Here is a 20,614-nt window from a genome sequence, read left to right on the forward strand (position 1 = left end):
GAAATGGGAATGATAGCTTGCTATACACCGATCAGCCATAACATTATGACCACAATTATGACTGCCTAATATTGTGTAGGTCCCCCTTTTGCCGCCAAAACAGCCCTGACCCGTCAAGGCATGGACTCCACTAGACCTCTGAAGGTGTGCTGTGGTATCTGGCACCAAGACGTTAGCAGCAGATCCTTTAAGTCCTGTAAGTTGCGCGGTGGGGCCTCCATGGATCGGACTTGTTTGTCCAGCACATCCCACAGATGCTCGATTGGATTGAGATCTGGGGAATTTGGAGGCCAAGTCAACACCTTGAACTCGTGATTCATCAGACCAGGCCACCTTCTTCCATTGCTCCGTGGTCCAGTTCTGATGCTCACGTGCCCATTGTAGGTGCTTTCGGCAGTGGACAGGGGTCAGCATGGGCACCCTGACTGGTCTGCGGCTACGCAGCCACATACGCAACAAACTGCGATGCACTGTGTGTTCTGACACCTTTCTATCAGAACCAGCATGAATTTGAGCTACAGTAGCTCGTCTGTTGGATCGGACCACACGGGCCAGCCTTCGCTCCCCACGTGCATCAATGAGCCTTGGCCGCCCATGACCCTGTCGCCGGTTCACAGCTTTTCCTTCCTTGGACCACTTTTGATAGGTACTGACCACTGCAGACCAGGAACACCCCACAAGAGCTGCAGTTTTGGAGATGCTCTGACCCAGTCGTCTAGCCATCACAATTTGGCCCTTGTCAAAGTCGCTCAGATCCTTATGCTGCCCTTTTTTCCTGCTTCTAACACATCAACTTTGAGGACAAAATGTTCACTTGCTGCCTAATATATCCCACCCACTGACAGGTGCCATGATAACGAGATTATCAGTGTTATTCACTTCACCTATCAGTGGTCATAATGTTATGGGTGATCGGTGTATGTCTATCTATACGTGGGGTCTTCAAAATCACGAAAGGCATCGACCACATCAAACCAGAGAAGCTTTTCCAGAGCAGCAGGGACACATGCACCCACGGACACAAATGGAAATTGGGCTTCAAGGCATTCAAGACAGAAAACAGGAGACACTTCTTCACACAGAGAGGCGTCACAATCTGAACAAACTCCCCAGCGATGTGGCTGAAGCTGAAAATGTGGGAACATTTAAAAATAGACTGGATAGGATCCTTGGATCATTAATGGACACCAAACGAGCATGATGGGTCAAATGGCCTCCTCTTGATTGGACACTTTCTTATGTTATAGGCTATACCAAAAGTTTAAATCTTACAATGTATTATGCATTCAACTCTAGATACAAACCATAATAAGGGTTGACTGAACTCTTAGTAAAGGTAATTTCACTTTTTGCATTTGAAATATAAAGGTCATATGTCATGTGATAAACAAATCCTGCACTGCATGTAGTAAGGTGACCTTGAATTCCTCTTCACAGCATCTGGGTAAGTAAAGAGACACGGCTGTCAGGGAGAGAATTAGATTAAATGTAGACGTTGCATTTTATTTTTACATTAGAATATATAATCCCATGAATCCGTTACAAAAACTAAATAAACAACAGTAGTGCTAGTATCGGCGTTACTAATCAAAACGCAATGCATGACCCCCCCTGCCACAACTGCGTGCGCGCTCTGGCTGCGCCGTGCACGCCGCGGTCCTGCGCACTGGGGGGGCAGTCGGACACGCACCGCCGGGACCATGAACAACAAATTCGACGCGTGAGTAAGCGGGTCTGCCCGGGGATGTATCCGTGTAGTAGAGGCAGAGTAGCCGCGGAGTAGTGTGTAGCCGCTGCGGGCAGCATGCGCAGAGGCGTGTCCGGGCGCGAGCGCTGCGCTGCGGGGCGGGGGCGTCGCGTGCGCGGTGCGGGGCCGGGGACCCTGCGACCCTGCGACCCCCACACTGACGGCACAGAGGCGAGGAGCTGGAACCCCCCCCCAGGCCGAGGCTGGATCCCCGGGTTGACAGTGTGCGGGCGCCGGTGTGGAGCGTCTCCTGTGCTGCGGTGTCGGGGGAGAGGGGACGGTGTTCGTGTCTGCACTGTGTTTACAGTCCTGATGTGCAGCCGGTGAGCGGGATAGAAAATAGTGCACAAGTTGTCAAGAAATGCGATTGTGCGGGATTAGCAGCGCTGTCCACTCATTGCAATGCAGAACTGACATGCAGGGGCTGGCGTTTATGTAGCACACAATATTGCAAAAATAATTGCAAATCACGTTTAATTGTAAACCTATATGTACAATATCGTGAGCAAACCGTATAATAATACTACTAATAATAAAGTATATATAACCTCTGCATTGTTTGGTTCGGGTCTGAATACAGGCTGTGTGAAGTGAAACACGTGAAATCATAGTTATTTGAAGCGACAGTACAGACGAAACAGACCATCAGTCCAGTTCTCTCCAGTTCAACTCTCTTTAGCCCCATGTTAGTTTTTGGTTTGTGGCATATTCTTTAAAGGCAATCCATCTTGATGTAGTACTGATCTAATTGTATTCCTGAACGTTTTTTAGCTTTTAAAGCCTCTAGACAGACAATCATAAGTGAGTTCTGTAGAAAAGTATAATAAGGGGACCAAAGGCTTGTATTCCAGTGTTTCTCATTGTCCAAACGGTGTGTGCCTAATGTGATTGGTACCTGTTGCAGTTTTTCACAGTTAAGATGGCACACACATGTCCTTATAAAGTTAGTAGACAATATATTTCTTATGCATATAATAATTTAGCTCTGGGATGGAGGAGTGAATTCTGTTTCAAGAGCTGTAGTGAAGTGAGTAGTTTATTCAATTCAACACAGATAGAATAAGTTTTATAGTAAAAACATTATAATTTTGAAACTTTTAACTTGAAACCTTAAACCTTTGAGTACTAGTAAAGCAAGGCAAAAAGTATGAAAACATGTTGTATAAGTGCTATCTTACAGGAGAGTAAATGACTAAATTACAAGTACTGTCTGAAAAGATGTGTCTTGAGTAAGCGCCGGAAGGAGGTCAGGACTCTGCTGTTTTGACTTCAGTGGGCAGGTCGTTCCACCACTCAGGGGCCAGGGATGAGAAGGAGCAGCTCTGAAGGAAGGAGAGTGGAGAGGAGGCAGAGTAAGTCTTCTGGCACCAAAAGACCGCAGTGGTCTGGAGGGGATGTATGGAGAGACGAGGGTCTGAATATAACTTAGTGCAGTGTGGTCGAGACAGCGGTAGGTGAGGGTCAATGTCTTGAGCTGAATGCGTGCCGCTATCGGGAGCCAGTGGAGGGAGCGGAGCAGTGGAGTAGAGTGTGCGAATCGGGGCAGAGAGACACCAGACGAGCCGCAGAGTTCTGGATGAGCTGGAGCGGCGGGTAGTAGTTGCAGGCAGGCCGGCCAGGAGGGAGTTGCTGTAGTCCAGGCGGGAGAGGACCAGTGACTGGACGAACAGCTGAGCCGAGTAGTCGGTGAGGAAGGGACGGATTTGGCGTATGTTGCTCAGGAAGAATCTACAGGTGCGTGTCAGCGTGGTGATGTGCTGGGTGTAGGAGAGCACAGGATCGAGGGTGACTCCTAGATTTTTAGCAGAAGAAGATTCATAGATTCCAAGTGGATTGAGATGGAGAGATCAGCTGAAGGTGAGGAAGAGAGGGGAAAAGAGGAGATCCGACTTGGAGAGGTTGAGCTTGAGGTGGTGTGAGTGCATCTAGGCGGAGACAGCAGACAAACAAGAAGAGATGCGAGAGGGGATGAGACGGTCAGAAGAGGGAAAAGACAGGAAGATCATCTGCGTAGAAATGGTAACAGAAACCATGGGATCCGATGAGGGTGCCCAGGGAGCAAATGTAGAGAGAGAACAGGAGGGGGCCCAGGACAGAGCCTTGGGGAACGCCTATGAGGAGAGGCTGGGGGGTGGATGAGGAACCTCGGCATGTCACTTGGTAGGTCCGGTCGCTGAGGTAGGAGGAGCACCAGGTGAGAGCAGTCCCAGAGATTCCAAGGTCAGTGAGGCAGGAGAGGAGGATGGAGTGATCAACGGTGTCAAACGCTTGCGGAGAGATCAAGGAGGATGAGGACTGAGGAGAGGGAGGCTGTCCGAGCACAGCTGAGGGAGTCAGTGACTGCCAGGAGAGCCGTCTCAGTGGAGTGAGCTGTGCGGAAGCCGGATCAAGGAGGAGGATCAAGGAGTGAGTGTTGGGACAGAAAGTCAGAGCTGACATTGGACCGCCCACTCCAGGGTCTTTGAGAGGAAGGGGAGTAGGGAGACAGGGCGGTAGTTCTGAGGAGAGGTGGGGTCAAGGGTTGGTTTCTTGAGGAGTGGGATGACAGCATCTTGTTTAAATGCAGCGGGGAAACAGCCAGAGAGGAGTGAGGAGATGAAGGGGAGTAGATCAGGAGCAGTCGCTTGGAGGAGGCAAGTGGGGAGAGGGTCCAGGGCACACGTTGTAAGTTTGTGACGTAAGAGGAGAGAGGAAAGTTCAGAGTCCGACAGAGGTGAGAATGAAGAAAAGGAAGCTTGGTCGGTGGGAGACTTGGGCGGGATGGGAGAGGAGGGTAGACTGTTGAAGAGCTTGCGGATGTCTGTGATCTTGAGGAGAAGAAGGAGGCAAAGCATCAGCAGAGAGAGAGGGAGGAGGGGGAGGGGGGGGCAAAGAGGGAGGAGAAGGTGGAGTAGAGTTTGCTGAGGTTGTTGACAGAGGATTCAAATAATGTTTTTGTTAAATCCAGGAGACCATATTGCCCATGGTTTGTGGATTTATTTAATAAATCCGTCTGTTCTTCACAGATTACCTTAAGGATGGGTATTTTCTTCAAACGTCCACTCTAATCCTAATTGGCATGCATAGTGTGTGTCTTTTCCTAAATTGACTAATGAAATCTTACAGGACTCATTTAGTGTGGTTTAGGCTCAAATTTGAAGATGAGATGAATGATCTAAAACAATATCATCCTAAATAATTAATCCTTAATAAAATCTTGAACATGATCCCTTTTAAGATCTTATAGCTCCTACTATACAGTAGGTTCCTATTTAGGATCCTATACAAGATTGTGTAGGATGGATGGATTTCTACTATGATAAATATTATGTAGCCATTGTAAACCGCAGGAAGGCCCAGTCGGTGTCCCTCTTGCACAGTGTGTGTAATGAGAGCTGTCTCTCTCAGCTTGAAGGATGATGACAGCGGCGACCATGATCACAATGAGGACAGCAGCTCACAGAAAGAGTGTGAAAAGGAAAAAAGTGAAGAGGACAAGAGCCAGACCTCCACCAAGAGAAAGGTGAGGGGACGGAAAACATGGGCACACAAACACAGAGACGTCAACACAATTGTTCTGAGGATATCCACACGATGTACTAGCTATTTTGCCTTCGAAAGCTTTATTGACACATGCAGGGGTTGGGTTACTTGACTGACTGTTTGTCTCCCTCTAGACAGTCGTCCCAGGGGCAGGTGAGCACCCCCTGCAGTACAACTACACCTTCTGGTACTCGAGGCGCACCCCCGGACGTCCCACCAGCTCCCAGAGTTACGAGCAGAACATTAAACAGATTGGCAGTTTTGCTTCGGTGAGTCACGGCTCCTCTGGGCATCCTCCGTTTCTCCGAGGATCTGTTTGCATCAGCTGTGACGTTCCCTGACAGTGCCAGGGTTGGTGCTTTTGCTGCTGTGTGTGCTGAAGCCTGATGTTTCTTGCATTATTTACCATACCGAATTAGCCTGGAGTAGATCTGTTTAAGAGTCTTAGTGAATGTGCAATGAAACCATGTTTATTCAGAGGCAGTTTATTTTGCAGGACAGTTGATTGGCAACGTAGGCTGAAACTCAAACTGGGCATTGCTCAGTATGCACAATAGGATGTGAAACAGGCTGCTAACTAAACATCAAGGAAAGCCAGATGATATCATCGGTTCCTTTAATATGGGTATGAATGTTTGAGCGTTTCTCCGTGGGGAATGCTTTTTCTGGTGTCCATTTGTACTGCTTTTAAACTTGTCCAAGCTGGACTGTTTCCCTTGTCCTTGGCAGTGAATCAATCGGGTTGTGATGCAAGGTGTCGTTTTGCATCCAGATTGAGTTATTAATTACTTGTAAGCTGCCTTTTTCATAGGAATAGGTGTCAGTACTAGCAGCAGGGCACCTGGGGGTGAAGCGTTAGACAGCAGTAACTCCTGGGGAGCGCCGAAAAACACCTGGCCTTGTTGCATATAAAGCATTGCATAAAATCTGAAAATTGCATCCATCCTGCTGTTTATTTAATTGACAAGAAACAAGTTAAGAGGCAACATTAAAATTAAAAACAATTTTTAAATAAGTAGGACTGTTTTATTTTTGTTTTTTTGTTTTTCTTCACAATCCCTTTCTTTTACATTCCTCCAGGATAAGCATGGAGCTGATCTTCCTACAGTCTGTTGGTTTTGCATTTAAAGACTATGAAGGTAGAGAATTTAAAACCTTAGTTGTTTGAACGTGAGTTCACTGGTGCTTTTCATTGAACTTGTCAGTTCTCTCACTGTGACTAGCTTGGCTGTCTGTACTGGAATATTGAAGACGGGTCTTTATTTATCAGGGTGCAGTGCATCTGGTTGCTGCAAACAATTCATTGTTTTGTTTTATGCAGAGTTTCTTTTTCATAAAACAATGGAAAACTGTACAGGAAATAAATAAAACCTAGGGCTCATATTTGAACATTTTTGACTTTTTTCTTTTCTGCCTTACTTATTTTAAACCATTTGTGGACCTTCATTCAACACTGTGGGTTGTTTGATGCACCAGGAAGAAGAATATAATAACACTGTCCTGTCCTGAAATGAGCTCTGATTGACAGGATGTGTGCTCAGGCCCTCTGCTTAAACAAGGTCTGTTTAATCTACTTCCCCATTTCATTTTCTCTTCAATGTTCAAGATTGAAATGCTCTTTTTCCCAGTGGGGCTTGTTCACATAAAGCGCTGCGAATTATCAACATCAATATTATAAATAGGCATATTTCAGAACTAGGATATCTTACACATACATTAACAAGAGAGGCAATTTAAGAATTACAAACTACTGCTTTTAATGCTCCCTTGCTTGCTGAGCAGTGTCTGTTTATGCCATTGAATTTGGCAGCCATCCTTTAGTAGAGCGACTCATCAGCTCAACATTTGCGTAAGGAGGCAGGTTTAGCAATCTGTGTTTCTTGTGTGGTTATATTTTTGTCTCTCCTTATCATTTGAGTCAAGTTTAAGAACATAATTCCAATCTCACTGTACCAAGGAAGCATTCCTTAAACAATATTTTAGGAATAAAAGCCTGGACTTGGATCTTAATCGGCGAAACATTTCTTAACTAACTGGAGTAATGGATTTGAATACACCCATCTTCCTCAATGTACAGACGATAACTGATGATATCTGTTTTTTGTTCTGGACACATTCTTTCTGAAAATGGACGTCTCTGTGTAATGATATGTTCAGAATGGAAACAGTGCTCTATGTTATCCTACATATTGAAGCAGCTGTTGGCAGGCTGCCCTCTCTGTTAACCCTCGAGTGGCAGAAGTCGGGGTGCTTAAACAGTCTTCATATCTTCTCTCTTTCAAAACGCTGGAAGCTGCCAAAAAACAAGCTCAGCAGTCTAGAATTTTGTAACAATGTTTAAACAAGCTTATCATCTGATACTTCAGCTGAAAAGTTTTGCAAGGTTTATTTAATTTCCCTCTTAGATACGTATGTGCTGTGGCGATGAATCAACCCCAACCCGCTTTGAAATGGGTTCCTTGAAGGTTAATTTAACAAGGGGAAGTCTGTTACACAGGTTTAAGTGCTTAATGCCGGAGCGCCCCCGGGGGCTTTGGGGGATTTGTTCAATCTTTTTTTACGGCCATGTAATTGCATTCAGAAGTCTTTTCAGGAGGTGTTTTGCTGACATGGCTACCGTGGCGAATCAGAAAAAAGCAGGCGTGGAGACTGCTGAGAGGATGTGTGACCAGAATTCAATTAAAAGTGTTCAAGTCGAGGCTAGTTTGAGTCACATCTCTCGTTATTTAAATGCACTAGTTCGTTGTTTTGTCTGAAATTATATATATTGCAGTGGCACTAGGTTTGCTCTTTAGTGTGATGGTGGCTTACAGCTACAAGTGTGGTTTGTTGCTGCTAAGACACACGCATAACTATCCTGCCATCCCGCCCCTGTTTTTTGCCCTAGGTCGAACAGTTCTGGAGGTTCTACAGTCACATGGTGCGGCCAGGAGATCTAACCGGTCACAGTGATTTCCATCTCTTCAAAGAGGGCATCAAACCCATGTGGGAGGTATATTCAGAGCCTTATCTTGTGCCAGTTCCCCGTCAGTTTCTTTTAGATATGTTTTTCAATGTTGTGTTGCCATGTATACACAATGTTTCAGTGTTCAAAGTCTTGAAAACATTGTGAAGTTCAGTGTTCAATGTTTAAGGCGTGGCAGCAGTTATATAAAACACATAATGGGTATAAAACAGTCCATCTATGCAAACTATGGCCGGTTTATAATCTGCATGCATGAAATGCTCATCAGTCATACGAGAGGGCATCCGCAACATGCTGAAACATGTCTTCAGACACCACGAGCTTCAGTAACATCAGCACAGAATGCCAAACCATTTGTTTTGATTGTTTTGATGCAGTAATATTAGAGTAGAGAATTCAGGGAGGCTGCTTTTATTCACGGTTAGATGTTATCCATCTGAGTCTCATCTCATCTCATCTGAGCCATGTCTAGTGGGCTGGCAGGGTAATCTGATCCTCTGTGTACACAGCCATCTATTCTTGAGCCCTGGTTTAGCGTCTCCTCTCAGGGGGCACATGTGAGAATGGCTGGGAGCTGATTACTCTGTACTGTGTTTCAGCGGTTGTGTTTATTGTGGGGATCGGATGTGGTTTGTTAAAATTAAATAACCATGTTTTTTTATTAGCACCACTGTTGACATCTTGTCTTGGTTATGAAAAACCATTATGTATTATACTCCATTTCCATTTAAATATTACTGTACACACAAGGAACATGAATAAGAACATAAGAAAGTTTGCCCCATCGTGCTCGTTTGGTGTCCATTAATAACTAAGTGATCCAAGGATCCTATCCAGTCTGTTTTCGAATGTTCCTAAACTGTCGCTTCAACCACATCGCTGGGGAGTTTGTTCAGATTGTGACGCCTCTCTGTGTGAAGAAGTGTCTCCTGTTTTGTCTTGAATGCCTTGTAGCCCAATTTCCATTTGTGTCCCCGGGTGCGTGTGTCCCTGCTGATCTGGAAAAGCTCCTCTGGTTTGATGTGGTCGATGCCTTTTGTGATTTTGAAGACTTGAATCAAGTCCCCACGTAGTCTCCTCTGTTCCAGGGTGAAAAGGTTCAGGTCCCTCAGTAGAACATTCCCTTCAGACCTGGAATAAGTCTGGTTGCTCTCCTCTGAACTGCCTCTAGAGCAGTGATATCTTTCTTGAAGTGTGGAGCCCAGAACTGTCCACAGTATCCAGATGAGCTCTAACTAGTGCATTGTGTGAGTGTAACATGGTGGAATGAAGCTGTTTCAATGCTGTAATTATGTTAGACGTTATCAGACTTTTTTAAATTTCCTGATGTCATGTGACCGTGTCGTCTCCCCAGGACGATGCCAACAAGAGCGGGGGGAAGTGGATCATCCGCCTGCGCAAGGGCCTGGCGTCGCGCTGCTGGGAGAACCTGATCCTCGCCATGTTGGGGGAGCAGTTCATGGTGGGGGAGGAGATCTGCGGCGCCGTTGTCTCTGTGCGTTTCCAGGTACTAGGGCTTGCTTCCACACAGCAGCGAGAGCAGGCCGAGGACACGGGCTGGGCTTAATCAGAGCAAGAGGAGAAGCTAAACGAGAGGTGGCACCGAAATTGGAAACATCTGAACACTTGTAGAAGACCATCTTGTATCCAAACCTCACTAGTTTGATCACTCCTATCCTGAGGGGGATGCCTTCTGTAGGTAGTCAAGTCTTGTGTCTTTATTCGTTTGTTTTTATAGTTGTGACATGATATCTGAAGGCTCTTAGATTGATCCTGGTAGATTATTGGCCTGTAGATGTGATATTCAACAGTATCTTCTGATCGTAGAATGGGCCTTGGACACTAGGAGGAGGAAGAGGTTACCCAGCACCTTTAACCCTGTCTAAAATGTCCACCCTTTCATCTCCGCTTGTGTGTGAGTTTGTAGGAGGACATCATCTCCATCTGGAACAAGACGGCCAGTGACCAGGCCACCACGGCTCGCATCAGAGACACCCTGCGCCGCGTCCTCAACCTGCCACCCAACACCATCATGGAGTACAAGACCCACACGGACAGCATCAAGTGAGTGGAGAGAGGCTGGGCTTACAGGCATTTACACAACCTGTGTGTCTTCCTTCCTTCCTTTTTTCCTTCCTTCATAACATGATGCATAAAGCTGATGTAGCAAGAAGAATACGTTTTTGGTCATTTACACTACCGGTAAAAAGTTTTAGAACACTCAAATTTTTCCAGTTTGTATTGAAATGTAAGCATAGTTTTTAAGTACAGTTTCCTACTCCATCAAAAGGCACTTGGAAACTGGAGAAAACTCTGACAGGAAGAGGTCTGACAGACCCAAAGCCACAACAGAATCAGAAGATAAGTTTCTGAGAGTCAACAGCTTGTGTCTCACAGGACAACAGCTTCAAGCACAGCTTAACACTGGTCGAAGTGAGCAAGTCTCAGATTCAACTGTGAAGAGAAGACTTCGAGCTGCAGGTTTGACAGTCGAGTGGCAGTAAGAAAGCCATTGCTAAGATGGCAAAATAATAAAAAGTGGCACACCTGGGCCATGAAGCACCGCCAGAGGACTACTGAAGACCGGAAAAAGGTCTATTGGACCAATTAATCAAAATTTGAAATCTTCGGTTCATCACGCAGGGTTTTTGTACGCCGTCGAGTAGGCGAAAGGATGGTTCCTCAGTGACACCAACTGTCAAACATGGAGGAGGTGATGGTCTGAGGCTCTTTTGTTGGATCCAGAGTGGGCGAGTGAGTGGCACCCTGAACCAAAACGGCTACCACAGCATTTTGCAGCACCATGCAGTACCCTCTGGTATACACCTAGTTGGTCAGGGGTTCATCCTACAGCAAGATAATGACCCAAAAATTGGGATGAACTGGACAGAAGGATGAAAGAAAAAGCAACCTACAAGTGCAACACATTTGTGGGAACTGCAATGCAACAGTGTTGGGAAGAACTTTCCAAACAATATTTGATTTCCATTGTAGAAAAAATGCATTGAGACACTAAAATGCATAAATTTAAATACAAACTGGAAAAATGTAGGTGTTCTAAAACTTTTGTCAGGTAGTGTACATCTAAAAATACAATGATGGTATTGGCTGTCAGAGCTGTGAATCACATTCACACATTCACTTGCACAATTTGCAAACCCTCGACACCCGTAAAATAAAATATGACAGGAGCACACTGCATTCTTTTGACATCAATATTGTTGTGTATGACTGATAGGCATTGTAAACTTTTTAATTGTTAAATATTTTCATGTTTCATGCTTTTTAAGTTCTTAAACAGAGGTGTTAGTGTAGTGTTGGTAAAACTCAAATGTAGCGTACTTTGGTGCTCCAGAAGTTTTTACATACTAGTAAGGCCGTTGCCAAAAAGTGCACTTTAATAATCAGAGGGAATATAATGATTATGAACATGAAAACAATATATACATAAACTTCCACCTGTGCACACCCTTGCAACCACAAAACTCATCGTCAGTTGTAGCTGTATCCCAAAGTAATCAGATGTTTCCATTTTAGTTAATTGGCCAGACTTCAGGTCTGGATTAATGGGGCACAACACAAATGATTTATAGCGCTGAGGAAGGTACCTATTTTCAGTTCGCCTTCAAATATAGACAAGTGACGCAGATGCGGACACAGACACTCATCGCCTGAAACCACCGCTTCATGCATGGCATGCCAGTTGCATTAAATATGCCTACAGGGTTTCACTCAGACATGGCATTTAGTTATGAAGTTTTTTAACACTCATGTCCAACCATCTCAAGTGGAGATTTAAAACCCACGCTATTGGAGCAATTGTTTGCCAGCGTGGAGATATCACTGCCATTTGTCAAGTTACACAATGAGGGGGAAGTTGGCCAACATCATATTTTGAATTATGACTTTGCTTGCTTCTGGCCGAGTTTCCCCTCCACTTTAGATGGTTGGACTCTTTGTAACTTATATACCTGTATTTAAAACTGTACCTCCTAATTTCAGGACCCTTTAATTGCTGTATCTTGTGCTCTGATTTGCTGAGAGGATGCTGGGTGATTTAACCAATCAGACACCGATGTTTGCCATTCTTCCTTGTTTCTGATTGGACAGGGCTTGGGAGGAGTTCCATGGGCTCGTGAACGCCAGTGGTGGCCGCTGACTGTGGATCCTGTTTGTGACTCCACGGGTAGGCACTGTGTACTAGTTTTACTTCCCCTCATAATACTAGTGATGGGCCAAGTACTTGCACATATAGATCTGTGTGCGAGCATGCGTGTGTGTGTGTGTGTGTGTGTGTGTGTGTGTATATGTTGTGTGTGTGTCTGTATGTCGTGTGTTTCTGTAGTGTGTCTTGTCATGTGTGTTTCTGTAATGTGTGTCTGTATGTCGTGTGTGCGTGTCAATATGTCGTGTATGTCTGTATGTCGTGTGTGTGTCTGTATGTCGTGTGTTTCTGTAGTGTGTGTGTCTATATGTCGTGTGTGTTTCTGTAGTGTGTGTCTGAATGTCTTGTGTGTGTGTGTGTGTGTGTGTCTGTATGTCTTGTGTTTCTGTAGTGTGTGTGTGTCTGTATGTCGTGTGGGTGTGTCTATATGTTGTGTGTGTCTGTATGCCATTTACTAAGGACATGAAAGCTGAGGTTACTGGCTTTATTAGTGTAGTCCTTTCATCATAGTAGGTGGAAATCAATTACATTCACAGCATTGCATGCGTGATACTAAATTAATCAAGTCTAATTTAATTAGTTATTTAACTGCTAAATATAACTGATTAAAATTCAGTTCAAAGCAGCGGCAGTGTGTCCACTCTTATTAGCTTTGCAAAGTGACAAACACTCTTGTGTGAAGAAGCAACACTATGTAGGTGCATTTGTATGGACACATTCAACACAACATGAAAACACAGCAGCACAGAAATATATCTGTGATAGATCGTGTCGGGCATTCGTTGAACATAATTATTAAAAACTGATTTTGATTCAATACTGGGGAAGCAGAATGCTCGCCAGAATCCAGACTACTATAAAATAAGACTGTTTACTCTTATCAGATTTTAGTTTTTTAAATAGACTACTGTCATCACTTAACTGTTCAGCGCCTGCAGGCTTAAGATTGAATAACATGTCCTTCTAATGTCTTTGTGCTTTCCCCCCCGACAGACGATTGAAATTGCTTAGACCACATAGGTAGCCTTTTTGAATGGTGATGCTTTTCTCCAGGAAGCCGGAGACTGCTGTGGATTGTAGAGGCAAGAAAGAGGACACCTGGACTTGATTATCTCTGATTTAACGGGAGAGGGACACAGGTAGACAATTCCTCACTCCCATCTCTTGTGATTACCCATTGACATCCCAGACTGCCATAGACATTGCAGAATGAAAACCCAAGCACTGGGCTGAGGAGAGAGATTTAGCAATGGCATTTGAGACACTGGAGGGCTTAGTCTCTCTGGACTGAAACTCTGCAGGATGAAGGAGCCTTTGAATATCATGTGACTTGTCCGCCACTAGTGGATGGACAACTACTGTTTGAGACCCATAAAGAGGGAGGGAGTTCCCTTTGATGGTATTATTAAGGTACTTTAGGCAATTGCAAAGCTGTCCTACCATTTCAGATCTGTTCTGTAGATGTGTATAGGATACAGAACCATATTTCTGCACGTAGAAATCAGTTTTATAATGATCTCTTCCACAAGATTCAGTTTAAACGTTGATGTTTGACCCGGAAGCATAATCCGAACGGTGACTGCCTTGCCCCTGGAAGTGGATTTAGATTTCCCATGAGCGCCTTTGTAGGATGGTTTGACGTCCTGCCCGTATCGCTGTGCCTGGTCTATAAGCCTGACTGTCCCTGGTTGTTTAGCTGAAGCTTCACAATAGGTCGTAGATGTTTAGGACTCTAGTTGGGGAAGAAAGACCACAGCCCAGTTTGGAAGGTAGTGCAGACAACACTACAACACAGAGAGTGATTTGTTGCCTGATTACAGCAATAAATTGCAGTTATGCACCTGCTGCTATGTATGCAAGTTCTGTCGTCTCCCCTGTGTGATTCCCCGATGTTCTCAGTATAAAATCCCTTAATCCCCGTCAACTACTCTGCTGACAGGACGATCTCATCCCAGGTATTGAGGTTTAAAGATCTGCGTTTATTTTCTAATGCTTCTCAATTGTTCAATTTTACATGTTCAGATATTTATGAAAGTGTCTCTGTCGATAGTTTGTACATAGATTTTTTTATGTTTTTGTCTTGTTTTATTTGATTAAATCCTCCGATGGTACATCACTGTAAATATGCTGCAGAAAAATAAAACCAGCTGTTTGAGGAAAGTATGTTATTCGTATTTGATAATGCAGGGCTTGGTCATTGGGAAAGTTTAATGTGACCAAGCCGTCTGTCGGATTCCCTGTATAAACTGGTTCTGATTGAACTGAATAATTTAACCCCTTCATGTAAGTATTTACTCGATTTTAGTTTTTCTTAACTGTTTTAAGATCTGAAATAGTTAGATGGATAAGTAATTAGCGGCATTGCCTACCAACATACTTAAACATTTATGGGATTAGTGACAAGATTCAACGGTGAACAAAGTAAAGAAATGTTTATTTTTAAGAAAGAAAATTATTGCATACTGGTAAGGTTCATCGTATGTCTGAATAAAGAAAGTTAATTTATTTATAATTCTCAGGAGCACAAACACATCTAGTCTTTTTAGATGTAGTGTGTGTGTGTGTGTATATATATCCACTTCTATGTCCTTAAGTATGTGGTGCCTTTTGTTCAAAGCATGCTATTTTCTTTGTTGCAAACCCTGGATTTGTCACCTTGTAAAACAGCATCATCTGCCCCAAAAAAGTGTTCTCTACATGTTCAGCTGAGAGTCAAAACAAAACCAGTAGGATCCATCTCTCATCAGGTGCTCTGGTTGACGTGTCCGTGATTGGTATGAAAAGTCACACAGCCGGTACGCTGGGATCGCTCCTCCTCGTGAAGCTCTCACTGTGAAGCCGCCTGGGTTTCCTTTGTTCAGCTCATCTCAAAGAACATGTGGTTCTGTTGAATATGGGTCAATGCATAAGGGATGTGTGGATCAAAGAAAGTAGACACCAAGTCAGTATTCCCAGTCCAAATACACAGATGCACCTACATCGTCTTTATAATATCTAGTATAAAATACATAATTGTGAGCTGTAAATGGTTTATTTCTGAGGAAACTCTTCTATGTTCTGCTTTACAAAGGAATTTCAGCCACAATGATTTAAGGAAGGGTGATTTTGTTTGGCACCAGGAAGATGACTTGGCATTAACTCAATCATTGGTCCCTCTAAGAATGGCTTTCAAGAAACCCAATCCATAAACCCTCCCTTATGTACACAACATACTGACTAAAACAAACAAACACGAAAGAATCAGACAGAAACCCCAGGTGATCGTATTTTCCTATTTGCATTGGTTTTATGTGTGTGATGAGCTTACCAACAAGAAAGCAGCAGCCAGCACCAGCACTTTAGTTTTGGGACTCATTTCCAGAGGCACTAAAGAGAGAGGAATGGGAGTTTTTGTAATGGTGTAATAGAGTACAGGATACTTGCTCACTGAGTAAAATAAAAGTATCGCTCACCATCTATCCCAAAGTATTCATGGTCCATGTTGTAGTCTTCATTGAAACCAGGCCATTTTTTCCATATCTTGCCCAGCTTGTCTCCAATTTTGGACACCACCTGGGCATTTTCAAAATCATTAGGCATGATGCGCGCCCATATATATTAACAACAAGGTTGTATGAGAAGTTACATTTACACTGTAGTACCATATACATTGGGACAAGCTTTCATTGACCAGTCATGTATTGTTCCAGACGTCATGTGATATGCAGAGGGTGTTGTGTGGTAATACGAAGATATATTAAAACTACAAACAACTTTTATTGTCAAGAGCCCATCTACTGCCACTCTTTGCGTACAGTCGGAAAACACCCCTCACAGAATTGTGATTCAATGAAGGGATTACCTGAAACTCCTGGTTGGAATAGCAGCGGCAGGGACAGCAGGGGCCCTGGATTCGGATGGGGGAAGTCCCATCAGAGTCACGGATTTCCAGGAGAGGGGTGAACATGCTCCATCTGCACAGAGGTTCAATACCATCGTTAGGGGTTTAAGAAACATCTTAATATACGTTAGGGGTTTAAGAAACATCTTAATATATGAGGAGAGTATTAATTGATACTTTTAATGAATTGAAAGTCAGTAGTGTCATATCTACTTATACACTTTACATGATAAGATTTATTATTGTATCCTTAGCTGGCATAATGCCAATAAAAGTTCAAGAAATACCAGTGTCAACCTGGGGATTTTATTTGTATTATTCATTAAATATTATAAGTATTCTGCACTACGTTTTGTTCTGTATGGAAAGGAAAGATTTGTTAACTGCAGGTTCAATAAAAGCTGTATTTGCATTGCATCGCTCTCACAGAGTCTGAACAACTATTACATGCATTCTATATAAAAGGATTCAGAAGACTTTGGGGGCACAATTTAACCAGCGAGGGAGGCCTGTACACCCTAGGGAACTGATACTCAACCCTGCTCCTGAAGGACCCCCTGCCCTGGTGGTTTCTGTTCCAGCTGAGCTCTCATTTACTTAATCGAACCCTCAGACTAACTAATTTGCTTTCTTTGACTTTTTAAAACAAGTTTTCATACTTAACATGAAATCTATAACCGTTTAAAATAAGTTAGATCTCAGATTAGGCACATTATTAGTTAAATTAGGGTTCAATTAAGCACCCGATTTGTAATACAGTAATTGAAAGCGCAGTTGGAACAAAAAAACAGCAGGGTAGGGGACGGGAATGAATTCCCTAAGGCTTGATTGGTGTGATGCAGTGCAGTGACATCGTTAAGAGGAGACCAATCAGTTGACAGCAAATTCACACGCAGTCTTAAAAGCTCAACTGCGTGTGAATTTGCTGTCAACTAATTGGTCCTTCTTTACCTTTGGCACACGGTGCCAATCAGCTGCTGGTCCGCCGTGAAGGCCCTCATTTCCATCAGACAGCAGCCTAGACAGCAGGCATCCACTCTCAGGGGCCTCTCGAACAGGAAGACCTCCTGGGCCTGTCTGTTGTAGCCCCGGAGAGAGCATGACCGGGCGGGACCGCAGCACTGGAGACAGAGGCATGTGCTCTCTGAGGGACGGAGAGAGAGAGATTGAACCGGAGACAAAACCAAAGGCACCAGATAGATAGCAAAGAGATTTGATGGTGAACGTCAACCACCGTACTGGAAAACATCTTTAAATTAAATGGAACTGAATGGATTTTTCAACTCTGTATACGTCAAAGAGAAGATCGTGGATCTAGTTTCCACAGCTAAAGCCACTGATGAGTTTTACAAAGCATTGTGATCAAGTACCTGACCTGTCCTTCCCACTGGCTTGACACACAGGATAACAGGATGAGGGGAATTCCTTAAATTATACAGGAAAACTAAAAAAAGAAAGTAATTAAATGTCACCTTCAACAGCTACATACAACTGACTCAGGGATCTTGAGGAGATGCTGTAGGACCTCCCGGGCTCACACTGTGGACCTGTGAATCAAGAAGATCCCTCCACTCAGACCTCTCAAAGACAATCGTAAGCATGTCTGTTGAATAACACTTGGCCAGAGTCACTTGAAGACGGTAATTATTGCCAACTTTTGTATCGTTCTTGTTTGGAACATTTCCTCTGTTCTTCTAGTTTTTTCTACAACTCAGAATCCTTCTCACCTTGCAGCTCCGGCCTGGCAGTGATGCAGAGCTGGCTCACTCTCTCCAGCAGCTCCAGGCCTTGTCCACTGGGACCTCCAGCACCCTCTGGTTCTGATGCCGCAGAGAGGCCAGCCTGCAGCTCCGTCTCCTTCAGGTACCGTAGCTCCAGAGCAGCCACCCCTCCCGCCCCTGCCCGACTGGCTTTCCTGTCACGTTCCTGTCCCCGGCCATGGTCTTCGGAGCCCGTGAGCCTGGGAGAGACCCCATGCCCCAGGGAGCGACTGATACCACTGTGCCGGGGCTGTCCTCCACGGAAGGCCCTGAACAGAGACTCGATGTGCCTCTCTCTCTCCAGCAGCCTGAAGGGAACCGGCTGGGCCGTCACGGCCGACATCCCCTGAAATGACATCAGCAGATCTGACCGCATGCCCAGCATCACACCCTCTCCCACTTCCTCTGCGTCAGGGATTCCCAAACTGATCCTGATGGATTTTGTTCCAACCTAACAATAAGGCTCAATTATGTAATTAAGAGCTCGGTTGGAACAAAAACCGGCAGTGTAGAGGGTGCTCCGGGACCGGTTTGGGAATCCCTGCCCTACGTGATCTCCACACTTGACAAGCAAACTAACATAAATGGTAGGTTGTAATAATTTTGATTCGCCTATTGTATACACTGCTTTAGACATGTCCATAGGGCTCCAATCACACATGGGATCAATTCTGCAACTGGAAGAATACAGTCAACCAGTCAACCCACTAGGCCAAACCCACCCCGTGCATCCAAGCTTGATGTCTTCCCATCACTGTTTTTGACTTCTATTTAGTCTGTTTTTGTGTGTCCGAAAGCATTTAGACAGTTACATATCAATTGCGTTGGCCCATTCCTAGCACAGAGCTTTAGGGTTTGGCTTTAGAATTTGTATCACCTGGAACATTTTTGTTGGATAATAAAACCTTTTAATAATTGGTCTCTAATAATGATGCATGTTAAGGGTCAGTTCTTCTCATCTATATTTAAAACTGTTTGCTTGGTTATTATTTAGGTATAAATGAATGATCTAAACTAAAGTGTTACTGATTTAATAATAATGTTATGTAATGATAACAATAGTAACACATCATGTAAAGTCTAATCTAATCTGTCCACTGAAATAGTGCGACCCTTGTAATATTGTGTGTGTGCAAAACATTGTATGCTAGTGATTCTTGAAGCACGTGAGTAACCTTGGATACAAGACATCAGACTTAATTATAATATTATTTTGTGTTTGCTTGGGGGAGGGGACTTGCTCTCTGTTAGTCACGACCCCACAAGTAGAAACACTCTTGCTTTTAATAAAGACCTGTGGTTGTGTGGCGTTCAATCCTAGTCGTGGCCGTAGCAAAGGCAAGTTGGGGCAAAGAGCTGTCAGCAGTGCAGGCTGATTGCCACTGATCTAATTGAGCTTCCCGTGAGGAGTGATGCCAAAACACACACGCAGGATACAATGCCCTCCTAATGGAAGAAAAATACATCTACAGCTCAGCCATTTTTTTCCTTGAAATCATTTTAATTCACAGCCACTCATAGGGATAAAATACTGTGTCTGTTACAAATCATACGCTGATCATAACCTGAGGACAAATGTGATAAAGTGTTTCCAGGAAAAAGTAAAACAATCAACTCATATCTAATGGCAGCTCAGTTCTTCAATATAATACATCCCAGTGGGACATTTGGAAGTTACCATACCATGTTTACACCTTTCAGAGAATGAGTGTAAATGTCCAGTGTCCCTATTTTGAAAACACCCAGATCTTCCTTTGTAATGTGAGAAATGTCAACACGCCACAACCATGTTTAGCATCATCATATGCATTTTGAATGCTCTGAACAATACTTGCAGTCATTTTCTTAATAAGTAAAAATAAATACAAAATCCGAGTTTGGTTGTAATATTCAACCCACTTCACAATCATAAATGTAGTTGATCCTGACTTTTCATTAGTAGGGGCAACAAACGTGAACTAAAAAACGCCATCAAGTCACATATATGGAATAACAGTTGGTAAGGGTTTTAACTCCAAAGGTACAAGCAACACCTTCACAGAAATAACCTTAAAACTATTAAGAGTTAACTCAAGGCTTTGGTGAGAGCTATAAAAGAAAACATGAATACGAAAGTAAGAAAAAAGCAGATATAAACACAGATGATTTATTGCCAGAGCTCAGATAAATATCCTGATGAAAATTAAACTCTTACCTCACACGATTTGAGCTGCTTTGTAATTAACCGGAGTCCTGAAGTTCTCTTATCTTGCAGACCTGTGCAGGCGAAGTGGACCCGGCACAGATGCACAGCTCAGATCTCCCAGCGCTGATGAGTCCTGTCGTGTCCCTCAGTCACTGATGTCTCTGCCTCTGTTTTACTCCCTTGTTTCCATCCCAACCAGCCGGATCTGGCCATTGTTGGGAGATAAAGGCAGCGCTCACCCATGGAATTGGGATCCTCCTCTTGTGAAAAGGAGGAGGTTTCACCCCTAAATCTACCCTTTCCAGACAGATCGATATATGAGCAGGACAGGCAATTGCATGGGTTTGTGCAGGAGAGATAAAACTTGGCACTTTGGTAGGGATGACTACA

The 20,614-nt window shown here is 44.0% G+C and overlaps 2 protein-coding genes across 7 annotated transcripts; one reads left to right on the top strand and one right to left on the bottom strand.

Moving 5' to 3' along the window:
* Window positions 1-1,635: 1,635 nt before the first annotated feature.
* On the top strand, window positions 1,636-14,559 carry eif4e2 (eukaryotic translation initiation factor 4E family member 2). 5 transcript variants are annotated; one of them, XM_066709798.1, is made up of 8 exons: window positions 1,636-1,720; window positions 5,135-5,249; window positions 5,404-5,538; window positions 8,157-8,261; window positions 9,589-9,741; window positions 10,162-10,298; window positions 12,345-12,420; window positions 13,393-14,559. In XM_066709798.1, exons 1-7 carry the CDS (start codon window positions 1,701-1,703, stop codon window positions 12,391-12,393), a joined length of 714 nt encoding a protein of 237 aa, XP_066565895.1. In that variant the 5' UTR covers window positions 1,636-1,700; the 3' UTR covers window positions 12,394-12,420; window positions 13,393-14,559. The 5 variants fall into 5 exon arrangements, 4 of the variants coding, with proteins under 4 accessions (XP_066565895.1, XP_066565892.1, XP_066565893.1 ...); XM_066709795.1 differs by lacking the exon at window positions 1,636-1,720 and adding an exon at window positions 1,727-2,070; XM_066709796.1 differs by lacking the exon at window positions 1,636-1,720 and adding an exon at window positions 1,727-2,070 and having other exon boundaries at window positions 13,453-14,559.
* Window positions 14,560-14,858: 299 nt separating this feature from the next.
* LOC136753565 (phospholipid scramblase family member 5) lies at window positions 14,859-20,361 on the bottom strand. Of its 2 annotated transcripts, XM_066709794.1 has the most exons (8): window positions 20,234-20,361; window positions 18,007-18,385; window positions 17,752-17,826; window positions 17,231-17,423; window positions 16,241-16,352; window positions 15,852-15,951; window positions 15,707-15,765; window positions 14,859-15,283 (listed from the first exon to the last, which is right to left on the bottom strand). In XM_066709794.1, exons 2-8 carry the CDS (start codon window positions 18,380-18,382, stop codon window positions 15,257-15,259), a joined length of 942 nt encoding a protein of 313 aa, XP_066565891.1. In that variant the 5' UTR covers window positions 18,383-18,385; window positions 20,234-20,361; the 3' UTR covers window positions 14,859-15,256. The 2 variants fall into 2 exon arrangements, with proteins under 2 accessions (XP_066565891.1, XP_066565890.1); XM_066709793.1 differs by lacking the exon at window positions 20,234-20,361 and having other exon boundaries at window positions 18,007-18,692.
* Between the last annotated feature and the right edge of the window lie 253 nt (window positions 20,362-20,614).

The sequence above is a fragment of the Amia ocellicauda genome, chromosome 7 (assembly GCF_036373705.1).
Source record: "Amia ocellicauda isolate fAmiCal2 chromosome 7, fAmiCal2.hap1, whole genome shotgun sequence".
In the NCBI taxonomy this organism is placed as follows: Eukaryota; Metazoa; Chordata; class Actinopteri; order Amiiformes; family Amiidae; genus Amia; species Amia ocellicauda.